This window comes from Sciurus carolinensis, chromosome 12, assembly GCF_902686445.1.
Source record: "Sciurus carolinensis chromosome 12, mSciCar1.2, whole genome shotgun sequence".
NCBI lineage: Eukaryota > Metazoa > Chordata > Mammalia > Rodentia > Sciuridae > Sciurus > Sciurus carolinensis.
The window spans coordinates 62,808,518-62,830,502 of NC_062224.1; the positions used below are offsets into that span (position 1 = coordinate 62,808,518).

At 38.0% G+C, this 21,985-nt stretch overlaps 1 protein-coding gene across 4 annotated transcripts; it reads left to right on the top strand.

Annotated features, from left to right (window-relative positions):
* Nucleotides 1-378: 378 nt before the first annotated feature.
* Nucleotides 379-20,548, top strand: LOC124962102 (transport and Golgi organization protein 1 homolog). 4 transcript variants are annotated; one of them, XM_047521241.1, is made up of 24 exons: nt 379-636; nt 1,366-1,497; nt 4,377-4,398; nt 5,153-5,241; nt 5,433-5,510; nt 5,600-5,710; nt 6,707-6,778; nt 6,959-7,063; nt 7,727-7,849; nt 7,950-8,061; nt 8,944-8,999; nt 9,088-9,178; nt 9,351-9,489; nt 14,223-14,324; nt 15,189-15,249; nt 15,363-15,398; nt 15,474-15,541; nt 15,669-15,769; nt 15,937-16,074; nt 16,697-16,765; nt 16,868-16,944; nt 17,069-17,140; nt 18,523-18,694; nt 19,695-20,548. In XM_047521241.1, the coding sequence occupies exons 1-24, from the start codon at nt 526-528 to the stop codon at nt 20,021-20,023; spliced, it is 2,466 nt and encodes an 821-aa protein (XP_047377197.1). In that variant the 5' UTR covers nt 379-525; the 3' UTR covers nt 20,024-20,548. The 4 variants fall into 4 exon arrangements, with proteins under 4 accessions (XP_047377197.1, XP_047377196.1, XP_047377194.1 ...); XM_047521240.1 differs by lacking the exon at nt 17,069-17,140 and having other exon boundaries at nt 19,695-20,546; XM_047521238.1 differs by lacking the exons at nt 5,153-5,241; nt 17,069-17,140 and having other exon boundaries at nt 381-752; nt 19,695-20,543.
* Nucleotides 20,549-21,985: the final 1,437 nt, after the last annotated feature.

The following is a 21,985-nucleotide window of genomic DNA, read 5'->3' on the forward strand; positions in this document are numbered from 1 at the left end:
GCACGTTGTGACAAAGAGTTCTGCTCTGGGAGGACCCGGGAGGCCTGACTTTTTCCTTTTTCCCACTTCCCGACCATAATCCCGTTCTGTTAGATTCCAGGCAGCTTTGGGGGCCTCTAAAGCGCGTGTCCTCTCCCAGTTCATGGGGCAGATGAGTCTCTTTCCTCCCGGTGTCCCTTGACTTGGACTCTTCCGCTGGGCTCTGCTCGCGCTGCCCCCCAACCCGAATCAGCAGTTGGTCCTCCCCTCCCCGCCCCGCCCCGCCCCGCCCCGCCCCGCCCCGCCCCGCCCCGCCCCGCCCCGCCCCGCCACAAGCTCAGCGCACTGCGGTCCGCCTCGCAGCACCGCCCAATGACGTGTTTTGCAGGGTTAGGGCGGGAAGCGCCCGCGGTGCGGGAAGGCGAGGGTCGTTCCCAGTACCCGCCCCCCGTGCTGCATCCTGCGCAAGTAGGAAACGGCGGAAGAGGTCTGAGTCCTGTGCTGTTCAGCAGGGAAGCATCCTCTCCGCTCAGCTGTCCGTGCACAATGGACTCAGTACCTGCCGCTGTGCCTTCTGTGGCAGCTTCTCCCGGGCACCCCGAGCTTCTGGGACCCCTAACGGTGCTCTACGCAGCCCTCGTAGGGAGGGACCCCGCTGTGGCCGGCGGGGGGCTGAGTGGTGAGCGGAGTGGCTGCACTGACTGACGGCGACGGGGAAATGGAGCGTGTCAGGCCCGGGCGGGCAGCACCGAGCTGTATTGCTAAGCGAGCCGGTGAGTGCACTGGACGCTCTCCTCATTGCACTTTGTCACGCAGTACTGAGAGGTGGCAAGCCCCTCGCTAGGTTCCCAAATGCAGCTGACGTCACAGTAGGTCTTGTCCCTCTGGAGACTGTTGGGAGGTGGGGCCAGAATGAGAGTCCTCTGGACACTTGAGGAGGGCGGTGTGGAGTAGAGGAGCGAAGGCTGGTGTTTGATACGCTCGCTTTGAGCGCACATTTAGAGTTAGACATGGACTTTCATAGAAGGAAGTTATTTTCCGCATATACTTAAGTTTTTGTCTTTCGTAATTTTTTTTACTCATAAAGACCGGGTTGTCTGTGACAGAAGTATCATACGGAGGGATTCTAGCCAGGTGTTAGACAATATGATGTCGGCAGGGCCTATTCCAAATGGAAATAGATGCTCAATTTAAAGTATTTAAACACTGTGGGCAAACAAGAAATATGATACTGCCAGGATCCTGTCTCTGGAAGAAGCTAATGCAGAATTTTGAGGAGGTACTTTTCAGATGATGGTGGTGGTTTTGGAACTGCCATGATGATTCTTTGTGACTGTCTTGTTATGAATATAAGGTTTCTCATTGTTTCTGACTTGTCTATTTCAGCTAGTTGCCACATTGCCCAATGGTGTTCAGCCTGGGCCTGATTTTTATGGACTGCCGTGGAAGCCTGTACTTCTCACTGTCTTCTTGGGAATTGTTTCATTTGCCATTTTCTTCTGGAGAACTATTCTTGTTGTGAGTAAATTCACTTTCTTCTACCTTAGCACATAAATGCATGGGGTATTCTGTAGTCACTGCCCCTCCCCTTTCCAGTTTACTAACTTAAACACAAATTAGTGGTTGAAGTCACACTTTATAAAATAATTTAGTGTAATCTTTGTGTCGGAAAGATTTAAGATAACCTGAAAAATCTCATGGAGAAAACTTCAATTCATAAGTTCCTTGTATCAAAACCTAAAGATTAAGAATTAGGTAGGTACAGTGGGACAGTGGGAAGAACTGGTAATTCTTTTTTTTTTTTTTTTTTAATTAGTACTCCTTTATTTATAGTCTCAGAGGTAAAGGGAGCCAAGACCCAGGAGGAACTTCCTCTGTGATGAACAGGATGGACTGGAGTTAGGGGAGCCATTTTCTCAGGGAAACTAATGTAAGGACTATACAGGGAACCACTCCCACACAGCACCACACATTCCCTGGCAATCTGGGACAAAACTCCAAGACTGCCAGTTCCTAGAAGTCAGGCCTCTGTGTCCCATGGCTCAATCTCTTTTGATTCTGCTAGATAAGGATGTCTCCCCACAGTTAGCCAGTACTAAACAAGAACTGGTAATTCTTACAGCCATTCTGACCAGTAGTTTCATATGTTTCAGAAGTCTTCAAGTGAGATAAAAGATGGGATAGGTTATATAAATATCCTTTTATGTAGCATAATATGTCTAGTAATCTATCCTAAAGAAATAACTAACTATGCTTTAATGATTTTCGGTAAGGGTTTTCAGTGGAACTGTGTATTAGATTGAAAACTTAGCACAACTTATTCCATTACAGGGGTCTTTTTAAGTTCTATGTTCGTATAATGGAATAGTATGCAGCTTTATATATTTCAAAGGCTTTGAGGCTCAGAAAATGCTCACAATTTAATGTGAAATAGAAAAAAGCAGAACTAAGATTTAAATGTTGATGAACTGTATGTTATATAAACACATACACAAGAAAAAAATCCTGCAGAGGAATATAGCAAAATGATGCAAAGCAGATGAGGTAATTTTTCAGGTGTTTTATATATGCATTTCCCAGATTTTGTCATTCAATCATATGTTAAGAAAATAGCTTTTCATTTGGAAGTATAGATTATATGTTGTCCAGAGACATTTTATTACATTTTTTGTTCCTTAGTCTTTTTTTTCCTAAGCAAAATTTGACTATGTATGTGTGTACATACATATGCATATATGTATGTGTATGTATACATGTATATATGCTTAAACATACATAGGTTTGTACTGTAGGTCATTCTGCTGGATACTTACTTAACATAATCACAGGAAAATTATTTTAGGTAAGTGAACTTTGCATGAAAAGCCATCAGTGGAAACTCAACAGTTAAAGTGGCCAGAAACATTGGCCGCAAATCTTTCCAAATCTTAGTATTCCTTTTCTGATTACTTGATCATTTTGGACATTCCATTGTTAATACAAGTTTCCTCTCCTTGTACAATTGAGTATAAAAGCACTTAAAAAGAAATGCCTTCTTAAGAAGAAGAATCCTTTGCATGGATTCCTCTGAGGACTTTTCTAATCTCATTGAACTTGTTCTCAGCTAAAAGGAAAAAGGAGGATAGAAAGGTAAAGAGAAAAGGGAAAAATGAAAACATTTTATATTTCTCTCTTGGTTCTTTCAAGAACCCTGGCACCTGTTTCTATTTTCACTAGGTTAGGTAGGTTCTGGGTCTTAGCTGATGATCCTCAGTCTCAGCATTTGTCTTTGGAGTTTTGGTCCCTGCCTTAAATGCCTGCTTGTTGCTACTTCCCATTTTCCCCTGCTGTCATTTTGGGTGAAAGCTTAGTCTCTGATTAGTAAGCCTATGACATTAGAGAAATGTCCATTTCTTTCTATGTTGGAGTTTTCTGAATGTGTTTTCCTATAACAAGATCATTCTAAGTGGTATTTTAGGGTCTACAGTATTACCAAGATACCATGGATGATCTGTGGATACATCTGAGTATCCCATCACTATTTATAACATTGACAAGGAGAAATATATGCTAATTTATAAAGAAATTTAGTGAAGTTTTAAAAGAATGATTGCTTAGGTTTTATTATGTGACAGTTCATCGCTGTCTTTGGGAAATGATTCAGGTTTTGCTCTTTCCAGAAGAAGTTAACTGTCATTTCTCTTGTTGCTTGTGTATTTTCTTCTAGCAATCTTTTTTTTTTTTTTTTTTAAGAATTCTTATCGCTATTTTTAGTGGTTTTCAGAAATAGGTGATGCAGCCTCTTAGATTATTTCTAAATTCAACCAATAGCCAAATTGAAATTGGAGTTCTAAGATGTTTTTTGGTGAGTGAAAGCAGCACGTGTTGGTTGGGGGATTGTGGCTCAGTGATAGAAGCCCTTGCTTAGCCTGTGCGAGGCACTGGGTTCGATTCTCAGCACCACATATAAAGAGATGAATAAAATAAAGGCCCATCGACATCTAAGAAAATAAACAAGTGGCATATCTTTAATTTTGTTTCCTCAGAGTTCTTTGAACAGTCATTGTTCCTAGACTTTATCCTGGCTGTTTAGAATTATCAAATAAACAATTTTGAGTAAGTGAAGCATTAGTGTACTTTTCTGAAAATAGTAGCCATTTCTATTATTAAAGGTAAGTTCTCAAGTGGTTAAGATTGGAATAGATATATATTCACTGCAGCATAGGATACATACCTTAGTATTTCTATATGACAGAGGCTAATGAAATGCTTATTCTCCTTTACTTATTTTTTAATTGAGAACCAGTTATTAATCAGTTTTAATCGAGACAGTTATTATATTCTCATTTGGTTTTGATTCTGTTTCTTTTAAACAGATGCATGACACCAAATTTAATCTTTATTTCTCTCTCTTTTAGGTCAAAGAAACAGTATATCAAGGTAAATTTTTAGCCTTCTTCTGTAACTTTTAGTAACCCTTTGTATTTGTGTTTGATGTGTGTTTTATATATGTTAGAAGTAGATAGTAATTGTTGATGTGTCTTATTTTTTTAACTCCTAAAAATTTTACTATTCCTAGGTTGCTAACTTGGATAATAGAGTAGATGTTGATGGTACCAACTGAGATAGCAGATGAGGAAGAACAAATTGTGGGAAGAAGATGATTAGTTCTAAATTGGGTCATATTCACTTTGAATATTGATGTAATGCAGATGTAGTACATTTGAACAGTATTTTGTGCTAATGATTTAATCATACATTCAAGCATTGATTCGAGTAGATAAAGAATGGTAATGTGAGTCAGTATGCTTTCATTTTGTTTTTCTTTGCCAAAAATGTATATAAATTTGAAATGATTCCATTTTCCGAAAAGAAAGTGTTTTAAGAAGTGAGGGGAAGAAGAAGCCAAAACAAAAAAAAAAAGAAGTGAGGAATATCAAACTACATTTTACTGTATTTCCCATCTTTGAAATGAGCTTCAATTGAAATATCATCGTTCTTAAATTTTCCTTAAATTTTAATAGTGTTTCACACCCTTATTGCTATTAACTATAGATTGCTTTTTAAGGGCATAATAAGTTATGCAAAAAAGTATTTCCTCATAATGCCAGATAACATGTCTTTGCTTTTGGTCGATTTAACTGAATTTCGTTTAGTGATTGTAATAATCTGGACCCCCCCCCCCCACTTTTAGTTACTGAACAGCAAATTTCTGAAAAGTTAAAGAACATGAAGAAAGAAAATGAAGAACTAGTGGAAAAAGTGTCAACTTTTGAAGAGAAGGTAGAATTATTTTTCTAGTTTATTACCCCCTTGATTCCAGCTTGAATCATTTCCACCTGTTTTATAGTTGAGATATTTTTAAATCATTTTTAAATGTTTGTTACCTTCTGGAAGGGGTCACTTACCTGGAAGTAAGTTTTAGTAAGACTATAACATTTATCTTTCAATTGTGAATACTTTATTTTACATAGATCAAGGAATCAAAGAAACATGTCCAAGAAACCAAACAACAAAATATGGTGCTCTCCGATGCAGGAATGAAATATAAGGTACAAATCCCTTGTTTTATGGGAGTTACATTCTAAAGTCAAAAGTCAATGTAATGAGTAACTATTAATCTTGACATCTGTTTTCCTAGGATAAAATCAAGCTACTTGAAGAAACTAATGAGATTCTTGAGGACAGAGCTAAAAGTCTTCATGTTGTGTTAGAATCTGAGAGAGAACAGAATGTCAACAATGAGGACTTGGTAAGAGTTTTGGTGGCTAAGTGTTAGTGTAATTTGGCTTTTGAAGTATTTTGTAAAATGGGTTAAGTTGGACTTCCCTGTGGTGGTAAGTAAAGTCAGATTAGAAGTCAGGGAAGTTGAACCTGCTTCTGCCCATTTTGTGGAACTTTTCAGTACTGATCCAAGAAACTATTTTTATATTTGTGTCCTCAATCCTGGATAATTTTCATATTGCTTTGCTCTGCCCTCTGAAACATGCAGGAACTATTGCCTCATCGAAGAGTGTTTGTATATTGTTTTGTTTTACAGCATCCTATGTTTTAAAACTTTTTACTTTAGAATAGTTCTATAATTATATAAAAGTTGCAAAGATAGTCGAGAGTGTTCTGAAATATCCCACCCCCAGGTAAGCTTGATCACCTAGCTGAGGTAGTGTTCACCAGATTTCTCCACTGGGATTCTTCCAATCCCTTGCCTATTCTTTGGAAGTTACTATGTACAGTCCATAGTGAAAGTGTGAAGAGTTAAGGGCTAAGGATACAGCTGATGGTAGAACACTTGCCTAGCATGCAGAAGGCCCAGGATTCAATCCCAGGACTGCAAAGAGTGAAGAGTTCTGTTTTACTTCCTTGAGGAGCAAATATCTTCATAGTTTTTTGGAATTCTTCTGTATGTGAGATCTGTCTATTCTCCCTTAGATTCTATCATTTTTACTTCAGGCAAGAGAGCTTTAACATGATCTTGGGAAATCTTTTTTCTCCATCACTAGAAAAAAATTACTAATTTGAACTGGTGTACTTAAAAGAGTAACTAATTTTTTGTATGTTTAAAAATTTTATTTCCTTGTTTCATTTTCATTTTCTGTATTTTGACCTTTTAGTCTGGTTACCTGAAATGTAAGGGGGTGGGCTGAAATACATTTTGTCTTGTTTATCTTTTTTAGCATATATGTATATTTCTATCAGTATTTCTACTGAAATCCTCATGCAAATTTTGTGTTCTATTTTCACCGGGCAGATAATAGAAAAGAAGAACTCTGTAGAGAAGTTAAAGGCTGTTATTTCAATGAATGCTTCAGAATTTTCACAGGTAAACTTGCCAACACCTGCTATAGGATATTAATACAACATATTAGTTTGGTTGAAGACCAAAAATTTAAGGTGTGCTAAAATGTGCAACAAATGAGAAGTACATGATGTCTGGTTTGGGAAAGTGTAACTTTGTTTTTTTCTGTGGAATCAATTCACTGACTGTGGTGTTTTGCATTAGGTTCAAATTGCTCTTCATGAAGCTAAGCTTAGTGAATACAAGGAAAAGTGCGAATGCCATCGGGTTCAGGAAGAAAATGCTAGGCTTAAGAAGAAGAAAGAGCAGGTAAAGAAAAATTGATGTCATACATAATGTAATCTAGGGAAGTGAATATTATTACCTTGTATCTTGGATTTGTTTCTAAGGTAAGGAATTATTCATGCAAGACCTTTTCTTAGATGTGCAAATTTAAACCTTTCTCCCCAAATGGAGCGCATATATGCGTTCTCCATGTGTTTGGAATTTTCTATTCTGTACAGCTTATTTCAGTCCTTAGAGTGTTGGTCTTTTCTTATCAAACATCAATCAGTTATTAACTTGATAGCCTCAAAGAAACTTCTTCATGCAGAAAATTAAGTATTTTATAACCCTTTTTTGAGTAGTTACTTCTTCACGGGCCAAGGGAAGGTTTATGATAAGGAGTCTGAATTCAGGAGCCAGTCACATATGCCCATCCATTCCTACTGGAAGGAAGTGATTTGAATTGGCAGCAATTTTCTGGGTAATGCAATCAACAGGGTCAACTTCCTTGACAGCTCTGACGTTCTTACTGCAGCTCTGAGGGTTGGGGCCACTCTTCCCTCTTCCTTAACTGAGGTCTCAACTCTTAGTGACAGGCTACCAAGGAGGTATGACTTTCTATTTCCCTGTCTAAATCTTGTGGTCGTGATGTCTCCAGGGCAAAACCCCACCCTAACCCATAGGAATTCACGTGTTTTGACTTTTCAGTTGCAGCAGGAAATCCAAGACTGGAGTAAATCACATGCTGAGCTCAGTGAGCAAATAAAATCATTTGAGAAGTCCCAGAGAGATAGAGAAGTAGCTCTTACTCAGAAAGATGATTATATTAATGTAAGTTTATTCTGCAAATACATGCTTGGTGTTGGGAATTTTCCTCAAAGCTTCCGAATTTAAATTGAGAGACTCTTCCAACCTTTTACTTCTTTTCTAGGCTTTGACTAATTATATTACACAGCTGAATCGGATAGAGCTTGAATCGGAATGTGAGGGTCAAAATGAAGGAGGAGGTGAGTCAGATGAACTAGCCAATGGAGAAGTAGGAGGTAAGATTGGTCTCAGGGAGGTTGAATTCTTGTTTGCTTTCATGTCTTTAAATAGACAGATGCCACTTCTCAGCTGACTGACTTTCTTCTTAAGCTCTGTGCAGAAGTGTAGGTGCATCTCCCTGGATCTGTAGAAACGTCTGTTGCATTGGCAGAGGTGGGTTGCTGGGGTGTAGTGTAGCAATAGGCATGTGAAGAATAGGCATGTGAAGTTCCCATTGAGAACTAGGTAAGTACAGTGCAGAGCAACAGTCATGTCTTCAACCTCTGAGTAGTGAACATTGTACAGTAAGAGACACTTGTTTCTCAACTTTATGCAGGTGATATTTGATTTTGATACTCATCATCTCTATGGCTCTGTGGTTTTAAGGCCCATGGCAGTTTTAAGAGTAGTGAGGTGGTTGGAGCCTTAAACTAAGGCTGTGAGAACAGAGGCTAGAGTCTATAAGGAAGCTAGAGGGAGGGGTAGCAGTGTTTACTGATGTGGAAAATATTTCCAGATGTTCTCTCCCAAGTTGGATATAGCTTGCATAGAGTGTTTTACACCACACCTGTTGGTAGATTCAAGGATAGAGGATTGAATCTTTCTAAATAAGACACTTACTTGTGCAGGTGGAGACAGATGTGTGCGAGAAGAAAGGCTTTTATCTTACAAGAGTAGCACAGATCACATTTTTACTGCACAAACTAGGAATTCATTTTTTTTTCTTAAATCTAAGCTCGCAGTTCTCTTGAGTCAATGAATTTACTCAGTTTCATTGTTCAATTGATTTTTTTCCTTTCAGTGTTTGAACGTGGTCATTGTTGAGTTTGGGGATGTTGGGAGAATATAGAGTTAAAAAGCAAGGAAATGAAAAGCAGTTAACATCTTTTGTTTTTCAGGTGACCAGAGTGCGAAGGTGAAAATTCGAATTAAGCAGCTGATGGACGTCTCTCGGGTATAGTTCTTTGTGAGAGTCCCATAGTGCCTGTGAATGCTTTCTGTGCCTCACTATTAAGAGTATGTCTGTCTTCTCTAATTTTTAGACACAAACTGCAACATCAGTAGTTGAAGAGGATCTAAAACTTTTACAACTGAAGCTGAGAGCCTCGATGTCTGCAAAGTGTAACCTAGAAGGTGAGTTCTTCTGGAGATGAAATTGCTATATGCTGGGAAGTCTCAAACTCTTATGCAAAGATAAAGAATGGCTTTTTACTCTCTTGCTTCTCATTTTTCTCAGCACTGACCCTCAATCAAGTTCTCAAGTCCTTGTACACATACAGAGATCAGTTGTTTTATCTTTTAACAGGCCAAATAAAGAAATTAGAAGATGACCGCAATTCACTCCAATCCGCTAAAGCTGGGCTGCAAGACGAGTGCAAAACTCTGAGTCAGAAAGTGGACATTTTAAATGAACTGTACCAGCAGGAGGAGATGGCTCTGCACAGGTAAGGTTTTCATTGTTTGTTATTGCTATCACTCTGTGACGTCACACAGATCATTTTATCTTTTTGAAAGAATATTTACAGTTTCTTCCAGTTGCAATTAATAGAGATTTGTTTTTTTTCCCTTTGTGCTTTGTGTTCCGTTACTCGCATTCTTTTTTCCATCTAACAGATTGTCAGATTCATATGAAGCGGGAGTGACTAACTGGTACTAACAGTTACTGATGTGGAAATACCTGTCTTTTGAAGATCCGGATACTTCTTCTGATCCCACCATTATTTCAGTTTCCTTTCATTGTGATCAGTCACTTAATTCTAATATGTTTTGAACTTATATCTCTAACTATTGACCTTTAACATCCTGAGTGATTTGGATGGCATTTTTGAGAATAAAAACTTCTAAAAGGAATAAAATTTACTTATTGAAGGTATTGCTGAAGTAAGTTTTGGACTGGAATATCTCAGCTGTTCATACTGAACAATTGAACTGTGACAAGGACCTTAGCAGTTCTGATTACAGAAGTGCTCGTTTTTAGTATTTATTTATATATTAATCTTCTCAAATATACATGTCAATGAGCTAGTTTTCTTTGGAAAGATATATTTTGACTGTTCATTTGAAGTTTTTATCAACAAAAATATTTGAATTCTCTAATAATAGGTTATCTGTGTCAGATTTTGTATTTACTACTATATTTTATTCTTTGTCATATATATAGCAGTCTTTGTCTTGTGAAGCAAAGACAGACCTTACAGACCTAACTCTTTTTAGGTATTTTTGACTTCTACTGCCTAATGCCATTAAACATTGAAAGTTTACCCTTAACTTTTCTAATTCTTTCTTTCCAAGCAACCTGTTTAGAATCTCAAAATTTTCTTCTAAATGCTTGGCCGGCTTCAGAGAAACATTTCTCATTTCATCACTTGTTTTTTTTAAAAGAACACCTTTTTTCTCTGTCCCTACTAGTAATCTGAATGACGTAAATGGCAGTTGATTTTTTTTGTGATGCAGTCAAATGTAGCAGTCTTTTCTTCAATTCCTGCAAAATCCATTCAGTCCCGCTCTGTGGTTTGTACTCTGTTACTCATCCCCAGGCACTGTTAGCTCATGCCTGGGTCATCTTTTCTGTTACTACCTAACTAATCTCCTATCTTCATCCTCCATCTCTTTATAACTTCTTTCAAATTCTGATTAATTTTCTTTACAACTGCTTGAGTGGACTTTCTAAAATACAAGGCAATCCATGTCAATATGTGCCTGAAGTTTTGAAGAATTAGCTTTCTATTTCATGACCTGTTTTTTCTTTCTTGTATCTTTTGAATAGTTTAAATATTTTTAAATCTTTTGCTCATTCCCTGTGTAAGGTTGGTGTAATCACAGATTGTTATATTCATCTTCTTATAATTTAAAGGCCATGCCGTATGTCCTGAACGTCATAAAAACCTGACATAGATTAAAAGATTTACTTTTTTCTGTGCTTTCAGTAGCTCCTGGATTAGATTAGAGACTGTCGTGGTAATGGATGTGAGTACTTCATGTACTGCTAACTCCATAAGACATTCATTCACCATTCATTCAATTTATACACATATTTACAGTTTCTGTAGTTCTTCATTCTATATTGTTGGTCTCTCCTTTAAAATTACTTCTGTTTGAACATCGTCCTTTAGTGAAAGATTTGATGAGTGTATCAGAGTGTAGTATAAGGATAAACAGAGAATAGCATTTTTATCCATTAAATATTGCTACTTTTATAATCTGTATTATAGTAGGTGGACATTCTAAGCTTCCTGCTCAGAGTTAAAACCAGTTTCCATTTTTAAAGGATCTTTCGTCTGGTTGCCTAATTTTGACTGTTCCTTAGTTTTAGCACTTTCAGGATAGCCAATTAATTGTCTTGTGTTTTAAAATTTTTCTTTCAGGAGTCCATTATCGTTGTTTCCTTTGTCAAATGTCTCACCCCTGCCCTAATTCCTGTAGTCATTTCTGTCTGGCTTTTTAACAGTTGTATCAGGGAGTGCCTAGGTGTAGTCCTCCCACACCCCCTTACCTCTTGCATTTATGCTGCTCGGGGTCACTAACCATCTCTTGAATTTTGGGGTCTTTTTTCTAAATGTTAATTTTACCTCATTCTCTCTTCTAATTTCAGTAAAAGATGTTAGAAGTCATTTTCCCCTGCCTCCCACGTTCTGAATTTGCTTCATTCTGGATATTTACTTCTGACCTAGCTTAAAAGTGCTAAGATTTATTTTACTTCTCAAGTCTGCTCCTAAAATCATTCATTAATGAGTTTCTAATTTCAGTTACTATATTTCAAGTTTTTAAAAAAATACTGTTGTCGTAGTAGATGGACACCATACCTTGATTTTGTTTATTTATTTTATGTGGTGTTGAGGATAAAACCCAGTGTCCCACATGTGTGAGGCAAGCACTGTAGCACTGAACCACAACCCCAACCTTTTTCAGGTTTTTATTTTGTTTGTGGGTACCACAAGCTCAAACCATAACGTTGAGCATGTGCTCTACCATTGGCTATATCCCCTGAATCCTTGCTCTTGTCATAGGGACAGGGTTTCACTGTGGTTCCCAAGCTATCTTCAATCTCATCCTTCTGCTTCTACCTCCGAGTATTTGGGAGTGTAGGTAGGCCACCACATCCATCTATTTCTTAGTTTTGGAGTTTCTATTTCTTTGATGAAATTCATAATCTTGACTTTACTTCCCAGACTATATGTAAAGTCACAGTGATTTTAAAACATGTGTGATAACCCTTTTGGGGGTTCCCTTTTTGGTTAGAGTTCGCTCATGGAATTTTATCTTATGGAATGCCTGGTCAGTTTTGAATGGCAAACGTTGTGATAAGTATAGATGACATTTGACACCTAAGATGATGAAGGTATCTTCTTTTTCTTAAAAAAAACTTTTAGTTGTCATTGGATTTTGTAATTTAATTTCTTTATTTATATGCGGTGCTGAGGATTGAACCCTAGGGCCTCACACATGCCAGGCAAGCGCTATACCACTGAGTCACATCTCCAGCCCCTGAAGTTATCTTCTTATAGAAAAGAGTTGAAATTACTCTCAGTAAGATTGTCACTTGAACCAAATTGTCAATTAAGATCATTCAAAAATGACTTTTGTCCCTTGAGTGTTTCAGTATTGTTCCTTCTGGGTATTTTGTCTGTTCATTACTTAAAGTGTTCAGTACTTTCTAGTCTTAACCCAAAGCATAGGGCTTTTACTGGGGGGTCACCCTTACTTGTAGCCCTAAACACCTTTTTGTGAGCCCAGGAATTTGATGAAGGCTTTGTTCAGACTCTTTCTATCTTTGTGTTATCTTCAATGCGTGGCTGAACCTAAGAGAAAAGTACCTTAAATGGCAACCTTAATTGTGTGTCTGTGATTCCTTTTTCTAATGGGTCTTGGCCACATACACATCTTCCCTGCCTTATCAACTCTGTTCCCTTCAAACACATTCTGTGTATTCTTCTCAAGGTGGTTTGATTGTTCTTAGTGCTCTCTGGCTAGTTCATTGATTATTGGAAACAAAATTCTCTTTCCTCTTCTTCAAGACTCAGTATTTTCCACATTCCTCCTTAAGGTAGAGTCAGGGGGAAATTATTATATTATTTTAGTCATCATTTATATTTTATCCTGTTAAAATGTCAACAGACCTTTATTTTCTTCACTACTCTATATGTGGTGCTGAGAGTAGAATTCAGTGCCTCATACATGCTAGGCAAGCGCTTTAGCACTGAGCCACAATCCCAGCCGAGTCATCATTTATATCTTAAACAGTGAGCTCCTTTCTTCTTCAGCATGTTACAAGGTAACTAGTATATTACAGACACTCAAAATATTTGCTGAAGAATTAAATGACCAGTTATAAAAGACTACATAACCCGCTTTTCTATTTGGTTACTATAATTCTGGTAACTATATTTTGGTTACTATGATTCATGGAAAGTTAAGTTTCAAGTTACTTATCTTTTGAATTGGAACTATGGCTAAAGCAGTGCAAGGATAGCAGGAAGTATTTTTTAAACCGTTAAATGTGTCTACCTTTGTTATAGTAGATGAATGTCTTGATTTTCATGATCAAAGTTAAAACTTGTCAGTAGGTAATATCCTGATCATGGGTAGGTTTGGATTCTTTTTGTGGTTGGTAGACATTGTCACAACTCAGATTTGCCTTTTTGCTTAATCACAATTCTTTTGAAATAGGTGTCTAAAGTGTGAAAATGTTCTGTGGTGAATTGTATGGTTAGAAGACATGTTCAGAAAAGCTTTCTCTCTGACTGACTCTATCTTGGTACCAGTCTTGGATTGGGAAACAAATTTCTGCATGACAAAGATGTACTTAGCCATGGCAGAAATGACAAAGAATTCTCCCCTGCTTTATCCTGATATGTTTGTGTTAGGTTGATCAGTCCTGACTTTCCTCTTAGAAGTAAAGTGAGTTTTCATCATCTTGAGCCTAGGAGACTTGCCCTTGGGACACATATTGTTTTTACATTTGTTTTATTTACTGGTAATTAGAGAATTAAGAGCAGAAGTTAGAAAATGTAAGTGATTTGCCAGTTTTGATTTCCTAAATTCCAGGTTTAAATTCCTTTCCTATTTTATAATCCTAAGCATTTTAGAGAAGGGTGGGAAGTGACATTTGAATAGAGCAGTCATACACACTGCTAGGAGAAAAGAGAAAGTTTGACTTGAAAACTGGTTTTATTTTTAGGAAACTGAGTCGACAAGAGTATGAGAGACAAGAAAGAGCACAGCGGCTATCAGCTGCAGATGAAAAAGCAGTTTTGGCTGCGCAGGAAGTTAAAACTTACAAGTGAGTTCAATGTCTAATGAACTTTAGTGTTAGCTTTCTTTTGACTCTGATTTGACATGTAGAAGAAAAGAGCACAGAAGTATAAGTAATGAGAGGATATGAATACATTCAGTTCACAGAGAAGAAAATTAAATTTCAATTGAACAAATGAAAAATGTTAACAAAAATTGACTTATACCGAAATGCTGGCAAGACCATAAGGGAACTTGGTTCACGCAAACAGTTCTGAGGGTTTTGTATGTTGGAGTAATTCTTTAAGAAAGCAGTTTTCTATGCAATGTTTTAAAACCATTAATGTGCCATTTGATAGAGCTGTGAAATCTTCTATGGATATAATTTTAAAAAAGAAAAGTTTTAAGGAAGAAGATATGCCTAGCAAAGCAAAATTATTTGAGAGCCCATTGATGGACAGTTAAGGAAATTATAATTTATCAATTCAGAATCTCTCTCAGTTAAGGTAGAAAGCAATTAGATAGGATTAGGTTTTATTGATTGATTGATTGATTGATTGATCCTGGGGATTGGTCCCAGGGATGCTTTACCACTGAGCTATATCCCCAGACCTTTCTTTACTTTGAGACAGGGTCTAAGTTGCATAGATTCTCACTAAATTGCTGAGGCTGGCCTCAAACTTGTGTTCCTCCTGCCTCAGTCTCCCATGTCACTGGGATTACAGGTGTGTGCCATTGCACCTGAGTGTAATATTAATTTTGATCTCACATGATTGGTATAACTAGATAAAGTGTGTTTTTTATGTATGATGAAGTCTTTAAAAGTATAGCTGACAGAGTAAAGGGAACATGATCAGATTGTTTCAGACTTTATTCAATTGTTTTGACTAATAAAACCAAGTATAATTTTTAGGCGGAGAATTGAAGAAATGGAGGAAGAAATTCAGAAAGCAGAGCGCTCATTTAAGAATCAGGTAGTGATTAATACTGTTGTGTAGTTGCAGAATTTTTTGATATCTAACACCGACCATTATAGGCTAGTATAATGAGTCCCTAAACATTTTTTTTAATGTGTTGTCTTTTTCAGATGGCTACTCATGAGAAGAAAGCTCATGATAACTGGGTAAGACTTTTTACCCCTTTTCTTATTTTGTGTATAGCCTACACAACTGAATTTGAATATTTCTTTCTCTAATAGCTCAAAGCTCGTGTTGCAGAAAGAGCTATAGCTGAAGAGAGAAGGGAAGCTGCTAATTTGAGACACAAGTATGTGATTTTGATACCTTCCTGTATGTTTTATATACAGGAAGTGTTTTAAGACTATGCTAGATGGTATCTAAGAAGGAGTAGATTACTGTTTCACATTTAAGTCCATTCTTTCTCAATATTCAAGATTATTGGAAATGACCCAAAAGATGGCAATGCGGCAAGATGAACCTGTGATTCTAAAACCAATGGCGGGAAGAGCAAAGACACAAAACCCTCCCCGGAGAGGTAGGGAGCACTTTGTAAAGGGATGTAGACTATTTCTTGGTGCAGAATGTATGTAAATTACTTTTTATTTCAGTGTGTAATGGTTATGAAATAATCTGAATGACTTGCTAAAGGGCGGGCAGTGTAAAGGCTGCTTTTAAGTGGGAACAAGGCATTGTTGTCCTTAGGTCCACTGAGCCGGAATGGGTCTTTTGGCTTGTCCCCTGTGAGTGCTGGAGAATGTTCCCCTCCACTGACAGCAGAGCCAGCTGGGAGACCTGTCTCTGCTACTCTGAATGGAAGAGATATGGGTAGAAGTGAATTTGGTGAGCATTCACATGTTGCTTTGTAATAAACTGTTTCAAGGGTTTTTTTTTCCCACCTTTTGAGTATTCTATTGAAAACATTATAGAATGTGGGCCTGTACATATATAGAAGAAGATTCCTTACTTTGTCTTATTGGATAAATAGTGTGCTATAAAATCTGCTGTAGAATAGAAAACTTTTTTTTTTCCTGGAGGTCCCTGTATTATTATTTTTTTTTCTTTATAATTTTACACTGTGAAGTGTAAGCCTTTATCTGTAAATTAGCTCTCTATGGTGTTCCTTTTCCAAATATTCTAAAAGTAGCCTTAAAACTCTACGCAGCGTGTATATTTCCATTGTCATTATAATAATGTGAAATACTGAGTCTTATTTCCAATTTTAAATATGTCTATAGTATTGGGAAGATTGGGAGTCAGGTTATACAGACTGAAGAAAAGCCAGCCTACATACTTCAAGTCTATTGCTTGAAGTTCAGGACCAGTACTTTTAATGTGCAGGGCTTCCTGCTGGTCTTTCAATCCAAGGCGTTGCTTTCTAGTTATTGCTGAACCCTGACCTGCCCACAATTGGTTTCTTTCTTGTGCAAAATACATGCAAGGGCTCTGTTCTTTCTTTCCCAAGGGTCAATGGATGGACCTTTTCCTCATTCTCGATGGTCTTCTGAAGCATCTGGGAATCGCTTTTCCTCTGGTAAGGGGCCAAGTAATTTCAAAGACTCTAGGATTGTGGATGCAGAATATTTATTCTTTTCACGTTGGAATGATTCTAAATTCATTCTCTGACCCCAAACAGACCCGAGACGTGGTCCAGCTCCTGTGAACAGCAGCTCCAGGAGCTCTTCTTCAGCCAAGGTGATGGATGAGGGCAAGGTAAATTCTGCAGGCATTGTGAATCATGAGGTTGTGCAGGAACATTAGCTTTCCTACAGCACTTGCTCTTTACATCATCCCTGTTTGTGTTCTATTTGTGCTACCACATTTGTTTTTTGAAAAGCAAACCATTCCCCATGAACCCGAGTCCCCCTCAGTTCCCACTGTTACTTCTTTGGCTAAGCATCCAATAGCAGTAAGTACTTAGAGGTTGAGGACTGAACTGAGCTTCTATTCTGTGAATTTCTGGGAAGGATGTGAGGAGCATGACATTGACCTTGTTTGCCTTAAACTGCATGCAGTACTGAGCGTACTTTTCTCCTTAACTTGGGAGTGTTGCTGAAGTGTGTGTGACCATCATTAACTTCAGAATGTGAAAGTCATCACTCCAACTTCACATTGTACTTTGTGTTGAATTTCTAAGGCAAAGTAAATTCATTATACATTTTATCCTTGGGAGTATGCTGTTTAGGTGTTCCTCCATTTGTACAGTAGGAGGCAAACCTGATTTTGAGTGATTTAAATTAGATGGGTAACAGATTTTCTGGAAGTGAAACAGTGTTTCAGTGAATAATGATCATGTGAAATGACCTGTTGAGCCAGTCCCAAGCAATAGACTCATTTGTTCACATGAGTGCATTCTTTAGTAACTTGTGTAGCTATTATGTCTGGTAGGTCTTCTGCTGCTCTGTATTAAAATAAAAATGTAATTGCTTAGTTTCCAACCCACTTCTCATAGGAAATAGTCATTATCTCATACGGTGTAATGTAAATGAAAGTAAATATGAAAGCTTTGTCTTTCTAATTTGTGTATATAGTATCGTGTTGGAAAATACTTGCGAGTTCTTGTATGTCTATACCAGGAATATACATTTTTTGAGAAATGTTTTTATCTAAGGGCACCTTAGATAAGACCCCAAACCCCTTCTCAGTTGAAGACTTTAAAGAGAGTAGAGACCCTTTGATAGAGAGGAGTAGAGGTGGGAGGAGCATAGCTTAGAGGCAAACCTGGGATTGAGTTCAAGCCAGGCCTTTTACATGCACTGAGACCTTCAGCAAATTTGCCTCAGTTCCCTCTTAGTTAAAATAAGACACTACTTAAAGTTCTGTGAATTATGAATGATATATGAAAGGCTTGCCGAAGATACTCTGAATAATAGCTATTATTACATGCATAGAGAATGGAGTTTTCATTATGTTCTGTACCTTCTTAATATGCAAGTCTTGAGCTATTGTGATGAAAGAGCTGTGGTTGGGGAGGGGCTCCCTTTGAAATCTGCTGTAGTGTATAGAGCATGACATACTGGTCAGAAATCACCTGTTAATACCTTCTGCCAGTCTTCTTGCCTTTCCCTTTCCCGGGCAGATATAATCAGTAACACACACTGCTCGCTCTTGCGGCATCCTTCTAACCTCTGTCAGCTGTCGATGGGAACGTGTGGGAGTGGTAGCGTTCTGTTGCACTGATGGTGCTCTCTGGACAGGTGCCTGTCCTGGGTTTTGGCGTTTACCTGGTTGGTACTTTGTCTTAATATACAGGAATTTTAAAACTAACTGCTTTCAAATCTTAAATTACAGGTTAATATGGCTACCAAAGGGCCCCCTCGTTTCCCAGGGGTCTCTCTCATGGGCTCCCCTGTGGGAGGGCCCCTACCACCACCTGTTCGATATGGACCGCCACCTCGGCCACTTCCTGGGCCACTTTCTTGGCCACTTCAGCTCGGTGGACCTTTTGGACCTCCACCATTTGGTATGATGATCTGAACACTACTGATTGACCTGTAAATCATATTCATCTTTTCTTTCTATTCCTTGCTAAACCAGTTGCTATCTCTGGGCTTTACAGTGCAGGAATAAAGGTGGCTTAGTACATTTTAGCTTTTCCTCCAGTTTCTTGGGGCACATGGGGCAGGCACTACATAATCTTATACCGAGATAGGCAGTAGCTCTCTCTCATAGACAAGGAAAGTGGGTATATACAGGAAAAGCCGAAAAATTATTTGTGCAGATGTTTGTTGGAAATCAGTGGCTATGTAGTGCAATGGATGGAAAGGTGGATGAGATGGACAATGTCACAGATATGTACAACCTACAACATAAAGTCGTAACCACCCATGATAGAAGCATAAGCTATAGGTTACAGAATATAGAAAAGGAAAAGTCAAACCCTCCTCACCTTGAGAAAATTCAGAGAGAAGTGTTAAGGAGGATTTAACAGTGACCTAATAAATGTTGCTGAATTGAATTAGGTGGCTGTGGAAGGCCTTTTCCAGGAGGGCATGCACCTTGATTCTGATGGCATGTATAAGGTCCATGCTGAAATACACCATGAATTTTTAATTGATACAGTAGTAGACAGTGGCATTTCCTTTTATCAAAATTTCTTTGATGCAATGAAGTTCTTATTTCATAATCTATCCTCTTGTCATGGTATATAGTACTTCCAAATAAAAATGGAGGTCTTTTGAGATAGAAATAATTCTGCCATTATATGGTGGGGATACAAAAATAACAAGCCTGGAGCTAAGTAGAGCCATGCTTAAATCCTTCCTATGTTGCTTCATGGCTGGTTGGCCATAGGCTGTAAGCTAAATTTGTTCAAGCTCAGTCTGCCTCTCCTGTCAAGGCAGGATGTCACCACTTGATGTTCTAGGCTTGGGAGAAATGATGAGAAACTATATTAACATACTTGAAATCATCCTCATTTATACATTTGTGGGTATTTACATAACTTCCTTTTTATTTTCCAGGTCCTGGTGTGCATCCACCACTATGCTTAAGAGAATATGCACCAGGCGTTCCACCTGGAAAACGGGATCTACCTCTTGACCCTCGGGAATTTTTACCAGGACCCGCACCACTTAGACCTTTAGGTTCATTTGGTCCGAGAGAGTACTTCATTCCTGGTACCCGAATACCACCCCCAAACCATGGTCCCCAAGACTACTCACCATCACCTGCTGCAAGAGACTTGACACCTTCAGGCTCTAGAGATGAGCCTTCATCTGCCTCTCAGAGCAGTAGCCAGGACTGTTCGCAGGCTTTAAAACAGCCTGTAACCATGACCTCTGACACTTAGTCAGAATTTGGGCTGTGCACTCTTCAATGTGTAAAGGAATTATTGGCTTCAAAATCCAAAAGTCTTAAGGGTTTATTTTTATAACTAAGGCGTCTTGGCATTGTGTACATTTTTGAGCCAAAAAATTCTAAACTATCATTCCCCTTTTAAATAATGATTACCTCTTAAGCTAATGTAGCCTTCCAACTTTGAAGTGTGCAATAAGGAATACCTGCGTTTTAGTTAAAGTAGCATATATAATTGCTAAAAGATTTAGAATGTTGTAAAATATGAACATTTCCTGTGGAAATGCTTTAAGATCATGTATTTCCATTATCCTATTTTGAGTGCAGTCCAGTTGATAGAGAGCAATGGTGTGTTCACAAGCTTGATGTTTCTGTCGTAATATCTGGTCACAGATTGTTATGCTAAAAATGTTTACTCAACTTATTTCCTAAACTTATTTCCCTTCTTGCTGAAGTTCTTTGTAGTGATAGTAAATAAAAAATTGTTTATTAATATTCCTCAAGTGTCTGTTGATTCATTGGATTGTCATGAGGCTTGTGCCATTTGGAAAGCATGTAAACTCAGAGTCAGAAGTGAAGACAGTGACTTGGCAGCACACTCCCTGTTGCTCACTCTTAAGGAAGCTGGCCCTTGTTCACCTGTGGACTCTACAAGGGATTTCTTTTACTCCTGAGAAGTCTGTGGTTCTATTTATAGCACATTCATGTGCTTTTTTCCAACCCTCACTGCCTATCTGAGAATGAGTTCACATTAGCAGCAAGGATTGTTCTACCTGAAGTTCTACTGCATTTGCCATTATTGCTTTCAGGGTGTATACCAGCAAAATCAAAGTGATATGTCATGTGTATAAAAAATAAGGGCATTTCTTTTCTAAAATGTACAATCTCTTCTCCTTCCCATACCTTGCCACTGATTTTCAAGAAATATGACCAAAAAAATTACAATAGTATAATCCTATGAGAAAGAATGATTGAAACTCTAAGGCTTCTGACGTGTCTTCAATCAGCAACTATGGGCTGAATTAAATCCTTTTTTTGTTAGATACTATTTTATAATGAATATTTGAACACTGCTACTTTCACTGAAAAATGAATTAAGGCTCAGAATCTGGAATTGTACCATATTTATAGTCCCAAACCTATAACTACTATCTTTTAAATGATGCTTCTAAGAACTAGTTCTCCAGAGCTGTAATGTCAATTATAGTCACTTTTATAGCACATTTAAAGACTTAGATGAAATTAACATTGTAAAAGGCTGGTACTTTTGTTTACTGCAAGGCTACATTCTTCCATTCTTTTAAGTCCTAGGAAATAGTAGGATTATTGAAACCTAGAGCATGACATGTCATTGTTCTGCTGAATTCACTAAGAGTATTTTGAAAAGGGAGCAAAAGCGTCAGTGTGAAACAAAATCTCTTTATCCTAAAACTACTGAAGACAGTAGTTTAGAAAGACAGAATCTCTGAAAGAAGATAACTCAGAATTCAAAAGGAATTCATGAGTGCTCCAGAAGAAATTCAATCTACATGACTTCCATTTAGTAAGAACAGAAGCAGCTGTATATAATAGGAAGACTTCCTGTAATAGCATATGCCATTTTTAACCATGTAAAATTAAAATTGAAGTCACCAACACCAATTTTGAGCGTATCTCTTAACCTCCTAAGGACATAAGGCAATGCTGCAGTTAATATAATTTCTAATTTATTTTGGTACTGGGGACTGAACTCTGGTTTTCAACCAGAGGCACATCCCCAGCCCTATTTTGTATTTTATTTGGACAGGGTCTCACTGAGTTGCTTAGTGCCTTGCTTTTGCTCAGGCTGGTTTTGAACTCATGATCTTGTCTCAACCTCCGGAGCCCCTGGGATTCCAAGTGTGTGCCACTGTACTGGGCTAATGTAACTTCTAATTTAAAAATCACATTTAAATAAAGGTGAAACCAGGTAGGAAGA

What these genes read in the sequence shown, in the direction of transcription:
- LOC124962102 (XM_047521241.1), top strand. Translation starts at nt 526, where the DNA reads ATGGACTCAGTACCTGCCGCTGTGCCTTCTGTGGCAGCTTCTCCCGGG. An exon ending in GAGGAGATGGCTCTGCACAG is followed by an intron (nt 9,490 to 14,222) that starts GTAAGGTTTTCA and finishes TTTTATTTTTAG; the next exon opens with GAAACTGAGTCGACAAGAGT. An exon ending in ACAAAACCCTCCCCGGAGAG is followed by an intron (nt 15,770 to 15,936) that starts GTAGGGAGCACT and finishes TGTTGTCCTTAG; the next exon opens with GTCCACTGAGCCGGAATGGG.